The sequence below is a fragment of the Gigantopelta aegis genome, chromosome 1, assembly GCF_016097555.1.
Source record: "Gigantopelta aegis isolate Gae_Host chromosome 1, Gae_host_genome, whole genome shotgun sequence".
NCBI lineage: Eukaryota > Metazoa > Mollusca > Gastropoda > Neomphalida > Peltospiridae > Gigantopelta > Gigantopelta aegis.
In genome coordinates, this window is record NC_054699.1 from 30,263,311 (window position 1) to 30,282,199 (window position 18,889).

Consider the following 18,889-nt stretch of genomic DNA (forward strand, 5'->3'; position numbering starts at 1 on the left):
CACCCAGCCAATCAGGATACTGTAGCTTCCATCCTGGAATGAAATTCATTACATACACATACGTTAAATACTGGATTTTTTTTTGATTTTTTAATTATTATTATTAATTTTTTTTTTTTAAAGTGGATAAGGCTGCTGGACAATCAAGCTGATAACAGTGGTTCAAATCCTGTCAAAGCTGGCTCACACATTCATTCATCCTTCTAATCTATCACCCTCTGCCTATCATTCTCATGATCTCAATATAAAAAACTTTCCAATTTCTCCCATAATTTCAATCTGTTTCGACCCCTTTCTGTCAGTTTCCTCCGACTCTGTCTTCTGAGCTGTCCACACCATCGCCTACCTGTCTCCACTTCCTACACGTGTGCAGTCTTTGTGTATTTCCCTGCACCCACCTGGTATCCTCGTCCTCTGCCGCTAATAAAGCTGGTCTAATAAAACTAATGACCGCCGGTAGTAGGGGTGCATAGTAGGTGGTTACAAGTGCCTCTTAACAATGCCAGAAGTAGCTACTGAACACTCCCCGAAGTCAGACTAAGCCCACAGCTAAAAGCTGATGGGGAATGGTAGGTGTGGCACAGATAGCCACAAGAGACAAACACCTGTCGCGGTTGGAGAGACAAGGACTGGGATGTGGAGGTGGACAGCGAAAGAAGTTGAAAGATAGGAGTTGCCAGATCGGGAGAAACGTAAGGGGGCAGTGGGATAAAAAAAACAAAAAAACAACAACAACAACCCCAAAAACCCCTAGATCCACGCCAGCGATATTTATGATTGTTTTCTTGTTTTCAGGACCAATAGTCACATCAGTGATTGGAAGTCGAATTCCCAGATATATTCTCTTGGGTGAGACGGTCTCGGTTGCAGCCAAAATGGAGGCTTTTGGAAAACGTAAGTACCTATAACTATCGTGCAAAACTGTTTGGTCTACTGTACCCGAGTTCCTTGCCCCAACCCACCATGTTAGTAGTGGTCTAAATCAGTATTTTATGTTATAAATGTTATATTGAAAAAAAAGGAGAAACCACAAACAAAAAAACCAAACAAAATCCTAACAAACAGAAAAAATTAGATATTTGGACAGTGAATATTTTAACCTGAACAGTCTTCTTTCCTAAAACACCTATCTTGGACAACCTGGAGCCAACACTGTAGTAATGATGAATAATGAATTTAACACTCTTGAAAATATCTTTGTAGCTGCTAGGATTCATGTCAGCGAGATGACGCATGACATTGTGGCTGATGCTGAAGAATTCCTGCTTGAGGAGAGAGTTGACCGAAACATCATGGTAAGTGGTGCTGACTACGTAACATGGGGTTCTACTATACCAAACAAAATCCAAGTGGCAACAACGTTATCGTATGTAATTCAAAATACTATGTGCAATATATCAATAAAATTATGTCCCATAGATATGAACACTCCAACCCTCCCTACAAAGTTAAGTACTTAAGAAAGTGGAACCTTTCATGCTCATTTTCGATATAACCTGAAGTATTTACAACACCCAGTTTCTCACAAAACTTAGTATTTAGTTTTACAGGTACCCCAAACACAGGTATCTCAAACACAAGGCTACTTAACACAGAGCTACTAGATGAAATAAAAATCCATACATTTATTGCCCATATAACATTATTATTTTCTGACATCGAACACTGTCATATTTATGACCAATCGCAGGACTAGTTGTATTAACTGCTCTATTAAAGGTTACACCTCGAACTTTGACCCAGGCGGATGTTATTTGGTTTAGCGCTACCTACAGAGGCTTTGTTATTCTGCCTGAGAACCAAGGTACGTTCAGTGAGCCATTGTTCGCTAAACGTTTGCAAGCTACTGTGACTGGTTCCCGAACTGGACATTTAGCTTATTTAGTCCATGGGCCAGACCCCAAAATTTAAACTTTTTTTTCACCTGGGCGGTCAAATTCTCATGGTGTTTTTTGAATAGCCCTATGCCTGTAGTTAATAAATCAGTAGGATATAAAGAGGATATTTCATGTTTTTTTTGTCAAATATGATTTACATCTCATCGAGTAAAGTTTGCAATCATATCTCACTCGTCGTGCTTGTGATATGATTGCAAACTTCACGAGATGAGATATAAATCATATTTGACAAAAAGCATGAAATTTTCTATTTATTATATAACCTTTGGCAATTTACCTTTATTTTTAAAATGCCAACAGCAAAATATTCCGGCTTTCTTACAGTGAAGATAACACTTTCTACAGTGACGATAACACATTTTAGAGTGACTGATAACACTTTTATTTCACTGATATTTTAGAATATTTCAACTCAACTGCCTAGAATGTGAATAACAGACACCCTGTGAGTAATTAAAGGGGTCATTGTTAACTTGTTTTGAAAAAGATTGCATTTGTAACAAACGACAGAAAGTCATATTGACAAAACTAATACAAAAGTATGAAAACCCCATAGTTACTTTGCAGGTAGTCAACAGATCCTTACTACCAGTAATATTTCACCATTACTTTAGATTTCAACTTTTAAAACGGACCACTTGTTGAAGATACGTTATGGTCGCCATCATGGATTTCCAAGATGGCCACCATGCAAAACACTATTGGTACCAATATCTCAGAACCCATACCACTTAGGCTTGTAGCTATTCTTTTAATGTAACTTAAAGGGACATTCCTGAGTTTGCTGCAAATTTTAAAGATGTTATCGACTAACAGAGACTTTTTAACGATTGTAATTACATATCAAATATATTTTTCTGCATAAAATATTAGTGGCTGTATATTAAACGTGTTTTTGATCGTTCTAATATGTTTACTAGGTTAAATTTTATATTTTATTTCCTAAAACTTACGAAATTATTTGAAAACAGAATCCAGTTTGGGCTCCTTACAAATATTAAGACGACCAGAAACACACTGAATATACAGACACTGACATTCTAAACAAGAAAATATATTTAATATGTAAGTTTAATCGTAGAACTATTTTTATTAGTCGGAAACATCTTACAATGCAGCAAACTCAGGAATGTCTCTTTAAGAGTTTTAAGGGTAATGCATGTAGTTATATCATCCACAATATTACTAGGAATGTCTCTCTAAGAGTTTTAAGGGTAATGCATGTAGTTGTATCATCCACAATATTACTAGATATATTCTTTTAATAAAAGAAATGACATATACTGATGGAAAGAAATAAAGGATCACACAGATAGCAACAAGAAATAATGACTGCATCAAAAATCAGTTCATATTGTCAGAAGTTGACTGGGAACATATAGGCAGCTCATTCAACACTACAGACATTCAATCCCACATTACAACTTGGTATGAAATACAGACATTATTACGCTGGTAGTGAATTCAATTTGGTCTACAATTCAATGTGTTCCCTTATTTCTTTCCATCAGTATATATTTAGACTTATTGAGGAATAATGCTGCAATGACTATTATGAGTCTCACATTCGTTTTGCTTTTGTATTAATCTGTTCTCATTAAAAAGTGGAAAATATTTGTCCATTGCCTTAGGTTTCAACTTTTAATAGGGACTACTTGTCCGAGATACATTATGGTGGAACATAAATTAATTTGAATACTAGTATATTACACATTGCAGCATAATCTCAACCTCATGACATCACTGAGGGGCCGAACACGAACTTTCTGGCTGACCAGCCCGACAACAGAAATGTCGTTTTCGAATGACTCGTCCAATCGTGGTCCATTACCCAGTAACAACGATGACGATGTGATTGTCGACACTGAATAAAAGATGTGAATATTATTGGAAGGAGCTATCTGGATGGGAGCCGGTACCAGTCTGCGAACCCTGTACCTACCAGCCCTATGTCCGATGGCTTAACCACGACATCACCGAGGCCGGTGTAACAGCCCAAAATATACCCCCCGCCAAACTATACACGGGGTTAACGTGGGCTAGCCTGTTTTTATACCCCTAAGCCTAACCCTCATTTTTTATTACTAACCTGTATACAAAATAAATAAATAATAATAATAAACGCTTTAAAAGAAAAGCAACTATTGCTTTCATAAAAATAAAACTATCACAGATTAGTAATTTTAGAAGATATTTCGATATTCTCTTGCCCAAAATGTATAAATTATGATGGGAAAAAACCCTCTTGACATTGAAATACAGACTAGAGAGGTATATTCTGGGCTAGCTCAGGCCTGATTGTTGAAGGGAGATAACTCTACCTATCCTATAAATACAAAGATAGATAACGTTTCCTTCGACCTTCTTTCTTAGTGGCAGCCTCTTTAAGTGTTAGCTAAACTCAGTATCTTTGTATTTAGGCGTTTTCACAGACGTGTGATGGCGTAATTTTAATAAGAAATTGATAATTAACCTTGAGCTGACCCAGCAATGGAAGGAAATTAGGCTCATTTCATTTTCATTTCAAATTATTTTCGTGCTTATATCCAATTAAGGTTCAAGCATGCTGTCCTGGGCACACATTTCATTTCATTTCAACTTATTTTCATGCTTATATCCAATTAAGGTTCAAGCACACTGTCCTGGACACACACACCTCAGCTATCTAGGCTGTCAGTCTAGGACAGTGGGTTAGTTGTTAGTTGGTTAGTGAGAGAGAAGACGTGTGTAGTGGTCTTACGCCTATTCATTGAGCCCCCAAGAACTCGCTTTGGGTTGGAGCCGGTACCGGGCTGCGAGCCCTGTACCTACCAGTCTGTAGTCCGATGGCTTAACTATGACACCACCGAGGCCGGTAAATTAGGTTCAGACGTTATTTTAACGTCCGTAATATTATTATGATGACCCTTAAGTAATGCTTTAACATTAAAAGTGCATATTAACATTTTTAATAATTGTAAATAATAGATGTATTTAATTATGTTTACAAATAATTTAGTGTAACATTTCTAATTGTTATTTAATGTCTGTATAAGTATATAACTGTATTTTTCAGGCCCGTAGGGACGATATCTGTCATGGGAGTGGGGGAGGATAATATTTCTGTGGGTCTGTTTTCAACTCGTATGCAATTATGTACCTTATGTATACACAGTATTGTAATAATAGGGTTTGTCGCTCAGTCACTGAAGAATTAAATCTTACTATATATTTAGGTTTCATTATAATGTTTAATTTACTATTTTCCTGTCAATTCTGCGATAAAGTTATAATATTTTATTTATTTGTCAATGATGGTGTTGCCTCAAAATATATACTTACAGCAATTTGTCCAAAAAGTACTTTATTCAGTATATCAATGTATTTTCAACTGCCATAATATATCTTATGGATATCACCCGCTTACCTGTATGTATATACTAGTATGCTATGGTCTTTGTATTGTACTGATGGTATTTGTATTGTACTGAGTGACTTTTCAAAAAAGTACTTTATTCAGTATATCACTGTATTTTCAACTCACATACTGTATATATCTTATGTATATCACCCCTGTTTACTGGTGGATTTGTACTGTACTGATGAGCTTTGTTGTATTGATGAATTCTACGCTTTGTATTGTACTGTCGAGCTTTGTATTGTACTGATGGGCTTTGTATTGTATTGCCGAGCTTTGTATTGTGCCACTGAGCTTTGTATTGTACTGATGGGCTTTGTATTGTATTGCTGAACTTTGTATTGTACTGGTGAGCTTTGTATCGTATTGCCGAACTTTATATTGTATTTATACTGACGAGCATTGTATGGTCTTGGTGAGCTTTGTAAATTTGATTTGTACTGTCTATTAATATATTGATAAAATAAAGATCAGTGTATAAAAAAACCCTCTTGTTTCTTATTTGTTAACAATATTTTTCCATTGATAGTACTTTTCCACACACAGAACTACAGATACCGCAGTCTTTGATATACCAGTCGAGGGGCACTGGTTGTCATGCAGAAAACCCCCAATTACAGAATAGGTCCACCGACGGGATTCGATAATATATATATATTCATTTAATGTGTTCCGAAATGAGAGACAGAGAGAGAGAAGGGGTGGGGGGGGGGGGTGAAGAAAGAAAGAGAGAGGGACGGGGAGGGAAAGAGAGACTGACTGAGGGAGGGACAGAGACAGAGAGACACGAGCGAGTGTATGTTATATGTGTGTTTTCAGAATAGAAAAAGATAAGCCGGGGAGAGAGAGAGAGAGAGAGAGAGAGAGAGAGAGAGAGAGAGAGAGAGAGAGAGAGAGAGAGAGAGAGAGAGAGACACACACACACACACACACAGAGACAGAGAGAGAGAGAGAGAGAGAGAGAGAGAGAAGACAGAGAGAAAGAAAGGGTGAGTATGAGCCAAAAAAGAGAAAGACAGAGACGAAGCAAAAGAGAGAGTCGGACAACAGAGCAACCCAGAAGAAAAGAAGAATTATTACTTAGACCTGTATTTACCCGATTATACTATACTACAAAGTGTGCCAGACGGCCAACTGCGTGAATTTAATCTCACAAAGCGGTTTGAGCGAACAGTCGTAAGAGCTGGAACGAGACTGGTGTATTAAGATGTAACCCCCGGGTCGCACTTGAGTCTGAATGTTGCGAGAAGCACAGCGCGACGGGTGTCCTCTTTAAATCCATTACGACGGATTAGTGCGCAGGTCTTGCCGCCTGATTGGCAGACAAAGCTAATACCTTCATTTGATGTGTGTAGACGTGATTTGCCGAAACCACAACAACAAACATACACTTTAGATTTATTGTGCTGTCTTCGCTCTATTCTTTCTTTCTTTTCTCTCTTTTTTTGTCTTTATATGTTATTTGTCTGTGAATAACTGTATCTGTCTGTCTGCCCCCCCCCCTCTCTCCATTCCACTCCCCCTCTCTCTTTCCCTCCCTCCTCTCTCTCTCTTCTTTCTTTCTCTCTCTCTCTCTCTCTCTCTCTCTCTCTCTCTCTCTCTCTCTCTCTCTCTCTCTCTCCATCTTAGAGAGAGAGAAAGAGAGAGAGAGAGAGAGTACTTCAACAAAAATTATACTATTTTAGTTGTAATTTTTATAAGCATTTTGTCCAAATTATAATATTTATATATTGTTTAAAATATATATATTAAAAAAATGGATTGGCGGGAATCCACCGTTATACACCTTTAATAGACCCCTTTAATACATGTGTGTCATATAAACATAAATCTATCATGTCGTGGCTCACAGCCAAATCCTACTTCTGTCTACTTGTACTCGTATCAATACATCGTCTAAAAATAAACATATGCAGTTTATATTTTATGCAGTTTATAGTTTTAGTTTTTAAAGAAATCGTGTATGCTTTCCCATGTATATAATAATAATAATATACAACAAACAAAAAAAATATGCATAGCCTTTTAATTTACCTTTTTTTGCTTTTTACGCACTACGCTTTAACGAACTATTTAGACGTAGAGTAGTTCCCCTTGGTTGACACGCTTAATCGTTATCGATTGTCGAGCTGCAGTATTCGGGTTACGCTGATAGCTCCACTACGTCAATAAACCAAGGCTTTGAAACGACGATCGTTGACAGAGAGAGTGTGCGACGCTTTACCTGTGTGGGTTTTCACCTGGTCAACAGTTACTAAACAGTTACTGACAAACTATTCCATTCCGGATATACATTGTGTTGACAGTTCCAGCTTGCATGCTGTATGGACATATATTTTAATTATTCGAATGTTTTGGATTAAGAGTTTATCAACGCCTTTCTCAGATAATTCGCCTGCGGATATTTTATGTGGTTAACAAAATATGTATTCTGTTATTCATTGGAACATAACTTCGAAAGATTGGTTGAAAAGTAAGATATAACAGTTAATCAGCTGATCATTTGAAATTTAAGCTGTATGAACTATTAACTGTAGTACTGTACGGCCTAAATTTGAGGAATATATTTTTGTTCGATCATTTATTTCCTCTGTTACAATGTATGTGATTAGGTAAATTTAATGACACTTTAATATTACAAACGAAGTTTGCGATAAAAAAAAAAATATATATATATATATATATATATACAAATAAATATATATAAATAACCTTTGAATAACCCAACAATAATTATCTGTGAATATATCGGAGGTTTTTGTTTTGAGAGACTCGTGGTTTTGTATTGTGAACAGAAATTAAACAGATTTTTTTTTAATGACACTTCGGTAGTACAAAGAATGTGATTGCAAAAAATACGATGAAACCTAACACTTTGTTTTTACAATCAAACCGTGAATATATCAGCTCTTTTGTTCAAAGACACCTTAGCTTCGTATTTTGAACAGATATTTGTAGGAGTTTATTTTCTCAAACAACAATTTTCGTTGTTTACGCTCATGTAACGATGATGACAAAACAGCGGCGATCTTTTCAAGCGGAGTGTTTTTGTGTATCGCGTTTCACGGTGTGATATAAATATTATTAACTAGCTGGACGTGTCATACATGATACGACTATTGGCGATATCGGATTAAGTTATAAAGTATTACCGAAAGACGATTACGGAACACTGGGAGAATAATGGAGACGTACGTGCAGAGAAATTACGGCGAGAAAAAACACAGTGGCTGTCAGAAATCGTATCCGTTCTGGGATTACAGGTAAGACGATTTAATTAAACGTTTAATACAAGTGGGGCTGATCCAGAGAAAGTCTTGGGGTGGGTGGGGGGTGGGGGGTGGGGGTGGAAGTGGTGTGGAGGGGAAAAAAAGGAATGGTTAGTTTTAAAAACGAATTTGTGTTTGTGTGTGTTTGTTTGCGTGTGGCGCGCGCGCACGTGTGTGTGTGTGTATGTGTGTGTGTGTGTGTGTGTGAGATACGTGTATATATATATATATATATATATATATATATATATATATAGAGAGAGAGAGAGAGAGAGAGAGAGAGAGAGAGAGAGAGAGAGAGTGAGTGAGTTTGTGCGTTGGAGCAATACCTGTATAAAATTCAGTCAGTTTCATTAGAATAAAACTTTTGTTATGGAGAAATTTAGAAATAAACCCACACAGGTATTGATGAAAAGGTTATGAAATATTCCGCCCCCCCCCCCCCCACTCACCTCGCAAAACACATTTTCAACCCTTGTAATACTTCCGCCCCCCCCCCCCCCCCAACAAAGGAAACACATCTTGCTTTTTGTATATGTATTTGGGTTTTTAAAAATAAATTCTGTCTTACCTCAATGTTTTAAATATAAAACATTATAAGGATAAATATAATTTTTGGAATGACCTTTGGCCGAATTATTTCAAATTTCATTTGGCCATTGAAGGAAATAATAAATTCGTACTTACGAAATTCTTTTACTGAGACACTACTGGACATTACGATGTCCTGAAATGCACTGTTATAGAGATATTCATATTCTAAGCAAGACAATGTAAGTCAATTGTAATTTTAATAATGTAAAAATATTTTATTTGCCGAAAACCTTTTAAATTGGCTACAAACTAAGAATAGTAGGTCTACCTTTAAATGTTTAACATTGGTTTTCAAAACGCCTGCAGATTTTAACATGGCAACGATATACAACATGCATGCAAAACGTTTTTTTTTTTTTTTTTTTTAAAGAAGGTTATTCCATGAATTAACACTGGTCGCATTTACAGTTGAAACCCTAACCTTATTTCCAAATGATTAACGTGTTAGGTCTTTACTCGCGAGTTAAACACTGGTTTTAGTTTTAGCACTTTCAAAATGACGTTAGATTAACTATAGCCTTATTTTTTTCTAAACACGAATAACATAGTGGTTTACGTGAACGCTTAACACGTGTTAATGCTGACGAAACTAGGATCCCGAAGTGATTATAGCAACACGTTAACACATAACGGGTGTCAAAGCACTATTCGTGGTGTTAATGTCATGATTCCGGGTCGTTTCGCCCTAAAACCATGTCGAACTCTGCGTTGTTTCGCCCTTAGTCCTATTCACCCAGGATTGGTTCGCCCTAAGTCTTATTCGTACCGAGTCGTGTTGCCCCCCAAATAAATATCTTTATTGTAGTTTTGAATGAAAGAAACGTTTTATTTAACGACGCACTCAACACATTTTATTTACGGTTATATGGCGTCAGACATATGGTTAAAGACCACACAGATATTGAGAGAGGAAACCCGCTGTCGCCACTTCATGGGCTACTCTTTTTCGATTAGCAGCAAGGGATCTTTTATATGCACCATCCCACAGACAGGATAGCACATATCACGGCCTTTAATATACCAGTTGTGGTGCACGGGCTGGAACGAGAAATAGCCCAGCCGACGGGGATCGATCCCACACCGATCGCGCATCGAGCGAGCGCTGTACCACTGGGCTTGTAGTTTTGAAGTCTGTTTTTCTTCTGTTTATTCAATACCAAATATTAAGTAATTTTCTGTCTTTGGATATTAATGCCTTATCAGCTGTTTACTTTCTGTCAGCTGAAGCTAGGCGAAATCAACATACCTTACTCGGCTTTTGAACCTCAGCTGGGTATGTAGTATATTTAATAAGAAACCACAGCACATCAGTAGTATGCAGCGTGAGTCTAATGCCTGTACGTATTTCGTGTATATGGCTTGAGTAAATAACAAAATTATAAAAACGCAATGTAGAGCGCAGTGTGTGACACATCTAAAAATCAATGAATGTAGGTCAAATCAATGAATAGATGTACTTTATTAACAAAATAAGAATTAGGGCGAATCGAAACATAGGGCGAAACGACTCGGTTAGAGGTACGAATCGACCCTGTTCAAAATGACTCTGGTGAACTAGTAATAAGGGCGAAACGACCTGCTACCAATTTCATTGTGTCGCGAACCCACCAGGACACGTGTTCCGCACGTTATATATGCGAGAATATACGGTACTCCAGAAAGTTTTTTTTTCTTTCTAAAACTACCACTAACCGTAATCTTCGAAATAAACAAATAACCGATTCAGGACACAGATAAAAAAAAAACAAGAGACTGCGTTCACCATATTGTACTACCGAAACGTACCATAATGTACCGAAATGCAACAAACTGTACTGAAAGCGTATCATCCTGTCTTGAATATACCGGTACCGGCCTCGGTGGCGTCGTGGTTAGGCCATCGGTCAACAGGCTGGTAGGTACTGGGTTCGGATCCCAGTCGAGGCATGGGATTTTTAATCCAGATACCGACTCCAAACCCCAAGTGAGTGCTCCGCAAGGTTCAATGGGTAGGTGTAAACCACTTGCACCGACCAGTGATCCATAACTGGTTCAACAAAGGCCATGGTTTGTGCTATCCTGCCTGTGGGAAGCGCAAATAAAAGATCCCTTGCTGCTAATCGGTAATAGTAGCCCATGAAGTGGCGACAGCGGGTTTACTCTCAAAATCTATGAGGTCCTTAACCATATGTCTGACGCCATATAATCGTAAATAAAATGTGTTGAGTGCGTCGTTAAATAAAACATTTCTTTCTGAATATACCGAAACATACCTTATTGTACCGAATCAGACCATAGTGTACCAAAACGTATCATGCTGTATCGAAATATACCATACTGTTTTAACGGCACGAAAATCAAGTTAAAATTAATTAAAAGCTAATTTTAAGAGTAGTCTGGTTTATTTTATAGGTAGTACATAATTTATGTCATCATCCGTAGCAACAGAAAAATCTATATTTTGTCACATGTTGATACAAAATCCGGGTGTACAAATTAATATGTTATGCGTGCGACAGTCCCGCACTCATTCGATGCGATGGTAATGATCGTATCAATTATGGATGGTTATGTCAAATTATAGCGAACACTGCCGCGGGGCCAACCAGCTGTGGCTGTGTTTCGTCTTATCGGTTACAGCCACGTCGCTCACGTCATGGATAACGGGCATTAATAGTTAATGAGCATTGTTTATTTTAGTATTCCACTTGTACAGTTAATTTATTTTAGTAATCCACTTTTACATTTCATTTGTTTTAGTAATCCACATTTACATTTCATTTATTTTAGCATTCCACTTTTACATTTCATTTGTTTTAGAAATCCACTTTTACATTTCGTTTAAGTAATCCACTTTTACATTTCATTTATTTTAGCATTCCACTTTTACATTTCATTTATTTTAGCAATCCACTTTCGCCTTTCTGCTACAATTAAAGGTCTAGTTTTGTCTATCCGTACAGACACGGTTCTAAGGAGACAGTTTTAGTTATGGGTACCCCCCCCCCCCCATCTACCCCGGGTGCGTGTGCACTGTGCAGTGGTGGGTTTTGAGGTCGAAACCCCTTACTGTTCAAGCCAAGCACATTTTTTTTTTTTTTTTTAAATATATTTTCTAGGGTAGCATGTTTCGATCCTCTATGAAATTCGATCGCCATAGTCTCAGCCCCTTCCTGCTAAAATTCTTTCACACGCACCTGCACACTCCCACCGCCTATGACTATGAGTCAAAATTACCAAATGTCAATGTTTGACACCCAATAGCCGATGATTAATAAATCAATGTGCTCTAATGAAGTCGTCAAAATACAATAAACAACTAGTTAGCGAAAAGCGGCTGGCTAAGACATGTTCACGAGACCGAACGCTAGCGGTCGCTCGCTAAACTGGTTTTTACATTTAACGTCAAATGTATGCGAAAGGATAGAATAAGCTAGAGACCAGTCAAGCAGTTCGCGAGCGCTCGACCTCCTGAACGTGCATCAGATATAACGAATACGTAACGCTGACTTCGATGTATTTCGTTAAGCGAAAGACACGGTCGACGCTCGCAATATTCATAGGCGTCGAAACCGGGGTGCAGCGCTGGGAATTGGGGGGAGGGGGGGGGGGGGCAGGGGTCGCAAAAGGCACTTGCCCCAAAATCTGAGGATAATCCCTTGCCTCCACCCCGACAGTTGAAAATAAATTTAAAATTAATATAGCTGTCATCTTCCGACGTCTAATAGGTTGAGTTGGGTTTTTTTGGTGTTTTTTTTTCAAAACTGCTAACTACCATATCCTTAATAATAAACCAGAAATAATATCGCAATTGTGTCTATTAGCCACACGTGTCTGGGATGAAGACGAGACAATCACGGCATAGATTCGCATTTCACGTTGTGTATTTTCGTCATCGATTTTCAGACAAAGCGACCCGCTTATCACTCGTCCCGGACCGTTCTGATGCAAATCTCCCAACACAAAAGCGACACGTGTTGAAAACCCACGCACATGGTCACTAATGACAGGGGGCGATTCCCGCCATTGTCTAATTTTGTTTATAGCACGTGGCTAATTACAGGATCAATAGCAGTGATATTGGAGGTTTTCGGCTAATTTGAACGACCAAAAAAAAAAAATCTAAATAAACAAACAAAATTTAACATTTTTAAAATCGTATCTCTGCATAAGGTAGTCAAAGTGCGTTTTTACATTATAATGACTGCTCTGATGAGTCACTGTCAGGTTTTTCACCATTTAAGTTTGAGTTATTTGGTGGAACAAACGTTACGTTACGCTACGTTACGTTACGTTACGTTACGTTACGTTACATTATTTTACATTGCCTTACGGGGGAGAGACGTAGCCCAGTGGTAAAGCGTTCGCTTGATGCGCGGTCGGTCTGGGATCGGCCCCCGTCGGTGGGCTCGTTGGTCTGTTTCTCACTCCAGCCAGTGTACTACGACTGGTATATCAAAGGCCGTCGTATGTACTATCCTGTCTGTGAGATGGTGTATATATATAAAAAATCCCTTGCTACTAATGGAAAAATGTAGCAAGTCTCCTCTCTAAGACTATATGTCAGAATCACCAAATGTTTGACATCCAATTATCGATGATTAATAAATCAATGTGCTCTAGTGGTGTCGTTAAACAAAACAAACTTTAACTTTGTGACACCTGTACCACGACGAGAAACAGCACATTGGGGTAGGGTGTGTGTGTGTGTGTGTGTGTGTGTGTGTGTGTGTGTGTGGTTGTGTTTGAACAGAACAGAATAGTACCAAAACAAAATGGTTAATCATCAAGAAAGACAAAAAGCCACGTGATTTTAGAATTAATTAAAAACCATAATTATTTTTTGCACGGGGGCGGTATCTAGCTCAGTTGGTAGAGCGCTCGCTTGAGGCGCTAGCGTTGTAGGATCGAATCACCTCAGTGGACCGATTATCTGACTGTTTTTTCCCGTTCTCACCAGTGCACCACGACTGGTATATCAAAGTATATGATATCTTCAGTCTTATCTATTGGAAAATGCATATAAAAGGAACATTGCTACTAATGGAAAAATGTAGGGAGTTTCTTCTAAGACTATAAACTATGTTTAAATGACAAAATGTGTGACATCCAATGGCCCCTGATTAATAAATGAAGGAAGGAAGGAAATGTTTTATTTAACGACGCACTCAACACAATGTACTTACGGTTATATGGCGTCAGACATATGGTGATTAATAAATGAATGTGCTCTAGTAGTGTCGTTAAACAAAACAAGCTTTAACTCTTAACTATTATTCCCACACAGTATGTAATTTTGCACAGTAGTTCAAACAAGCAATGTACGTGGTCATTTCCCTTTCCCACAATTTTGCACTTGACGAATTTTGTAAGAACATTCTTGAATCGTATTTCCTTGTGCTATTAAAGTCAACCTTGCACTGTGAGTTCACACAACTTTATCTCAATGCACGGCTTCAAGTGGCTAATAATGTACACGAGTGCTCAATCGCCAAGTAAACTTGAACCTTGATACGGCTGGCCAGCCTAGACTACTTATCTCAAAGAGGTTTACTTGCTTTTGAAAAAACCCAAAAAGCCAACTTCACGTATTTATCCAGTAGACCTTGTATGTGAAACATATTTAATGTGGGAATGCCAAAGTCAACACAGAATCATGATCATCGTTTCCGTAAATATTTCCGAAAACTTACGAGGACCTTGATAGCATGCCAATAATGAGTCCTTCCTTGATTTAAAAATAATAATCCCATTAAACGATATATTATGGTTGCATACCATGGTATACTTTTGCGCTAGGTATATATATATATATATATATATATAAAGCCGATGATCAATATGCTCTAGTGGTTTTGTTACATTTACACTTTTTTTTTTTATCTCATTATACAGTCATACCAAATACACAGTTGTTATCTATAAACAATAATAAGTACCTTTAGCAGATTGTGTTATTAAAATACTACATAAGTGAACTTGCTTGCATAATATAGTCCGAATTAGAAAATGAGGTCTTCGTTAAAAGAATGAAAGAAAGAAAAACACTGAATGTAGTTCAGAAATAATATATAAATGTTAAATTTGTTATTTGAAATTGTTATATGAACTTACTAGAGCACAACGATTAATTATCAGCAATTAGATGTTAAACATTTACTAACTATTCTGACATGTAGATCTTCAGATGAAACCAGCTACATGTCCCCACTAGCAGCTAGATATATTTTATAATATGCTCTGCCACACAGACAGGACAACACATACCATGGCCTTTAATATATGGTCGCGGAAGGAAGGAAGGAAGGAAATGTTTTATTTAAAGACACACTCAACACATTTGATATGGTTGCGGCGACCCCCAAAAAATAATGCAATGGTCCTCCGAGGAGGTTCGATCCAGATCATCCTACAACTAAAGCGCCTCGGTTGAATGCTTTACCGGAAAAGTTAACTCCCAATACGCTCCGACGCCATATAACCGTAAATAAAATGTGTTGAGTGCGTCGTTAAATAAACCATTCCCTTCCTTCCTTTTCCTTCCCGATACGCTATAGATATGAAAGTTAGAAACCCACCACTTGCTTACCAAACTAACATGATGTGTTTGTTTTTCTTATCCTTGACTTTGACCTGTGCCCTTGTTTGTGTTTAGATTAGCGTTTCTATTATGTCTGATTATCTCGCATCGCTGCCAGGAATAAGATTACCCTCTCAAGGTTCGAGCTATGACAGACAAACAGATCACATCAGTTATTATCTAGAGTATCAGAGTCAGGAAGATAACGTCTGAGTGGCTAAGATGCCGGAAACTGGCCACTGGTAACCGTTGTTAAGTGGAGAAAGCCGGGTAGAGTGGCAAGCGAATGATACGAGATATTTGATTGGATAATAATCGTGCAGCCACAAAGCAGTCTTTTAGATGTTATCGAAACACTCTGAGTCTGAAGATTAGTGATAATTGAGGATGTGTATTTTGAGATTTTTTTTCGCGTTATATCATGATATTGCAGGCGCGGATCCAAAGGGTGGGAGTGTCGAGAGGGTCCGGAAACCTCCTCGGACACCGCGTACAAGTAGGAGGGGATTGCTGACAGAAGATCCGCCCTGAAACATTGAAATGATGTTCGAGCCAGTGGCGTATCTATGATTGCTCTCTATAACACGATAGTAGTCTCATTCCACGTACACCTTCCAGATCACCCACGTACACACTTCAATGATATTTCGACATTTTCCGTTAAGCTACGAAAAGTGCCGGAAACGTTACGATAAAAGCGCCAACATATCTCTTTGATGTGACGTCAACAATGCTATGACGTTTTAATATGCTTATAGACGTCAAAGCGATACTACGTACATGCTTCTTAATATACTTTAACTTCAGAAATGTGCTGACAGAATCGCTTTTTGACATTTATAATCATGCTTATTTTAAATGTGTATAAATGTAAAATGTCTACAGATCTACTATCTTATTGGCAACTGCTAACTAAGTACTGTGCTGTACTGTTACAATACTTTCTACGTGTGATAAGTGAATCTAGACAAGTGTTTGTTTCTTTCAAAGTTTAGTCATCAAGACCGTTGAAGTCGGAGATGAGGGTGCGTAAGCATTAACGTAGCCAGGGTTTTATACTGGACGGCTATCCAATTTCTCAAGCGTTGCACACATTCTAGAAAAATCGTGCATCCTTCCTGGACGGGACGTAGTCCAATGGTAATGAGCTTGCCTGATGCGCGGTTGAACATTTTTCGCTCCAGCCAGTGCACTGGTATACAAAAAGCAGTGGTATCTGCTATACTGTCTGTGTGATGAAGGTTATAAAAGATCAATGTAGCGGGTTTCCTCTTTAAGACTATGATAGAATTATCAAATATTTGACATCCAATTTAGCCGCTGATTAATAAATCAACGTGCTCTAGTTGTGTCGTTAAACAAAACAAATTTTAATTATAACATTCCCTAAAATTTTTAAAAAAATACAAAGGTTAATCATCAATAACAAATAATTCTTTTCTTCACGTTGCATACCCATTAGCGGCCATGTTGCAAGATTCAAAAGTCACCCTACAGAAGCAACATTGGCAGTAAATTGATAGCACGTGTTTTATTTCCTTATATGGACGATGTCCCCATCCAAAATCCTGCTTGACCACAATGTCCATATTGTTTTTGTTTGTGTGGACACGTGGTCGAAAACTCAACACAAAAATTCGCTGATATTTTAAGACATTAACTCAAATATCCTAGTCTTCAAACACAGTATAGCCTGACCCCACTTTGGGTTAATACCAAGCCAATAACATTGCTATAGTCTCATCGAAACTCACGTTTTCACTTAAAAACAATCGGGCTTAAATTATTGTGTGATTGCGCCACCCCAAGTGCAATGGCCGCTACTCTCGGCTCCCAGATAGCCACTTCCTGTTTGCCCAGTAAGGTTAAGTGGAGGCCTTAGACTTCATTGACAGTAAGCAGTGTGTGTATAAAGGTTCAAATGGGTGTTCTAGAGCGTTAATAACATTCTTAGCAAAACAGAAATACATTTCATGTTCATTTCGCTCTTTTTGCTTATTTATCGTACAATCCTGAAGCAAGTCACGTGATTTTGCCTTGACGCTAAATGCGTTTTGTTTAGAGGCTATTTTCGAAATGATCGCATGAATTTTTATCTTTTTTTTAGTGGTTGGTTTTTAATAGCGGCAATTTAATTTTTTATTTTATGTTTTTAACATACTGCTGAGAGCAGGCCCGCAGAAACGACATCTGGAGGGGATATAATCGTGTGTGTGTGTGTGTGTCGGTGGGGGGGGGGGGGGGGCTCACAGTCTCTACTGGGGAGGGAGAACAGAGTGAGAAGAAATGCACTGGAATGTCACTGAAAACAGTTTACTCAACTTTCATTCGTGAAATAGCTAGAACAAGAATATCTGTATCCGTGTCTTCAAACGTAATTTTAAGTTGGTGATTGCCAAGAAGAAAACAGAAGCATACAATGGCATTATTGTGTTCTTGGTACACTTACTTAGAAAGTGGTGAGAAATAGTATAGCTTCCAAAATACATGGTAACAAAGTAGAGAGGTCTATTTTGTTGTAATTCACCAGGAGAAAGCTGTTTCAGTTTAGAAACATCCGAACTACGCAATATTTCACCAGAACCACAACTTTCTCTTACATAATATGGCTTTTTGGTTTCCTGGTTTGTAAATTTCCCACACAACATCCAGTCTTACTACACATTGCATTTGTCTTATAAACCGGCATCGGTGGCGTCGTGGCAGGTCATCGGTCTACAGGCTGGTAGGTACTGGGTTCGGATCCCAGTCGAGGCATGGGATTTTTAATCCAGATACCGACTCCAAACCCTGAGTGAGTGCTCCGCAAGGCTCAATGGGTAGGTGTAAACCACTTGCACCGACCAGTGATCCATAACTGGTTCAACAAAGGCCATGGTTTGTGCTATCCTGCCTGTGGGAAGCGCAAATAAAAGATCCCTTGCTGCCTGTCGTAAAGAAGAGTAGCCTATGTGGCGACAGCGGGTTTCCTCTAAAAACAGTGTCAGAATGACCATATGTTTGACGTCCAATAGCCGATGATAAGATTAAAAATCAATGTGCTCTAGTGGCGTCGTTAAATAAAACAAACTAAGTTGTCTTATAATTTAAGGTAGGGGTACCTGAGCGAATGGGATACATGTCATATCATTTTGGGTCCAGCATGGGCACGAAGGCAGGGTCTTTAATCAGC

At 38.2% G+C, this 18,889-nt stretch overlaps 2 protein-coding genes across 2 annotated transcripts in view; both read left to right on the forward strand.

Annotated features, from left to right (window-relative positions):
• The first annotated feature begins 748 nt into the window (after window positions 1–748).
• Window positions 749–3,770, forward strand: LOC121375548 (receptor-type guanylate cyclase gcy-28-like). Its single transcript, XM_041503092.1, has 3 exons — window positions 749–894; window positions 1,204–1,370; window positions 3,618–3,770. Exons 1-3 carry the CDS (start codon window positions 774–776, stop codon window positions 3,768–3,770), a joined length of 441 nt encoding a protein of 146 aa, XP_041359026.1. The 5' UTR covers window positions 749–773.
• A 3,742-nt stretch (window positions 3,771–7,512) lies between these two features.
• The window catches only part of LOC121373490 (protein FAM124A-like), a 96,749-nt gene continuing 85,372 nt past the window's right edge, over window positions 7,513–18,889 (forward strand). Inside the window, exon 1 of the mRNA XM_041500162.1 lies at window positions 7,513–8,558. Within this exon, the coding sequence (XP_041356096.1) occupies window positions 8,479–8,558 (80 nt within the window). The 5' untranslated portion in view covers window positions 7,513–8,478. The remainder of the gene's footprint in view (window positions 8,559–18,889) is intronic.

What these genes read in the sequence shown, in the direction of transcription:
- LOC121375548 (XM_041503092.1), top strand. Translation starts at nt 774, where the DNA reads ATGATTGTTTTCTTGTTTTCAGGACCAATAGTCACATCAGTGATTGGA. An exon ending in AATGGAGGCTTTTGGAAAAC is followed by an intron (nt 895 to 1,203) that starts GTAAGTACCTAT and finishes ATATCTTTGTAG; the next exon opens with CTGCTAGGATTCATGTCAGC. An exon ending in TGGCAACAACGTTATCGTAT is followed by an intron (nt 1,371 to 3,617) that starts GTAATTCAAAAT and finishes TACACATTGCAG; the next exon opens with CATAATCTCAACCTCATGAC.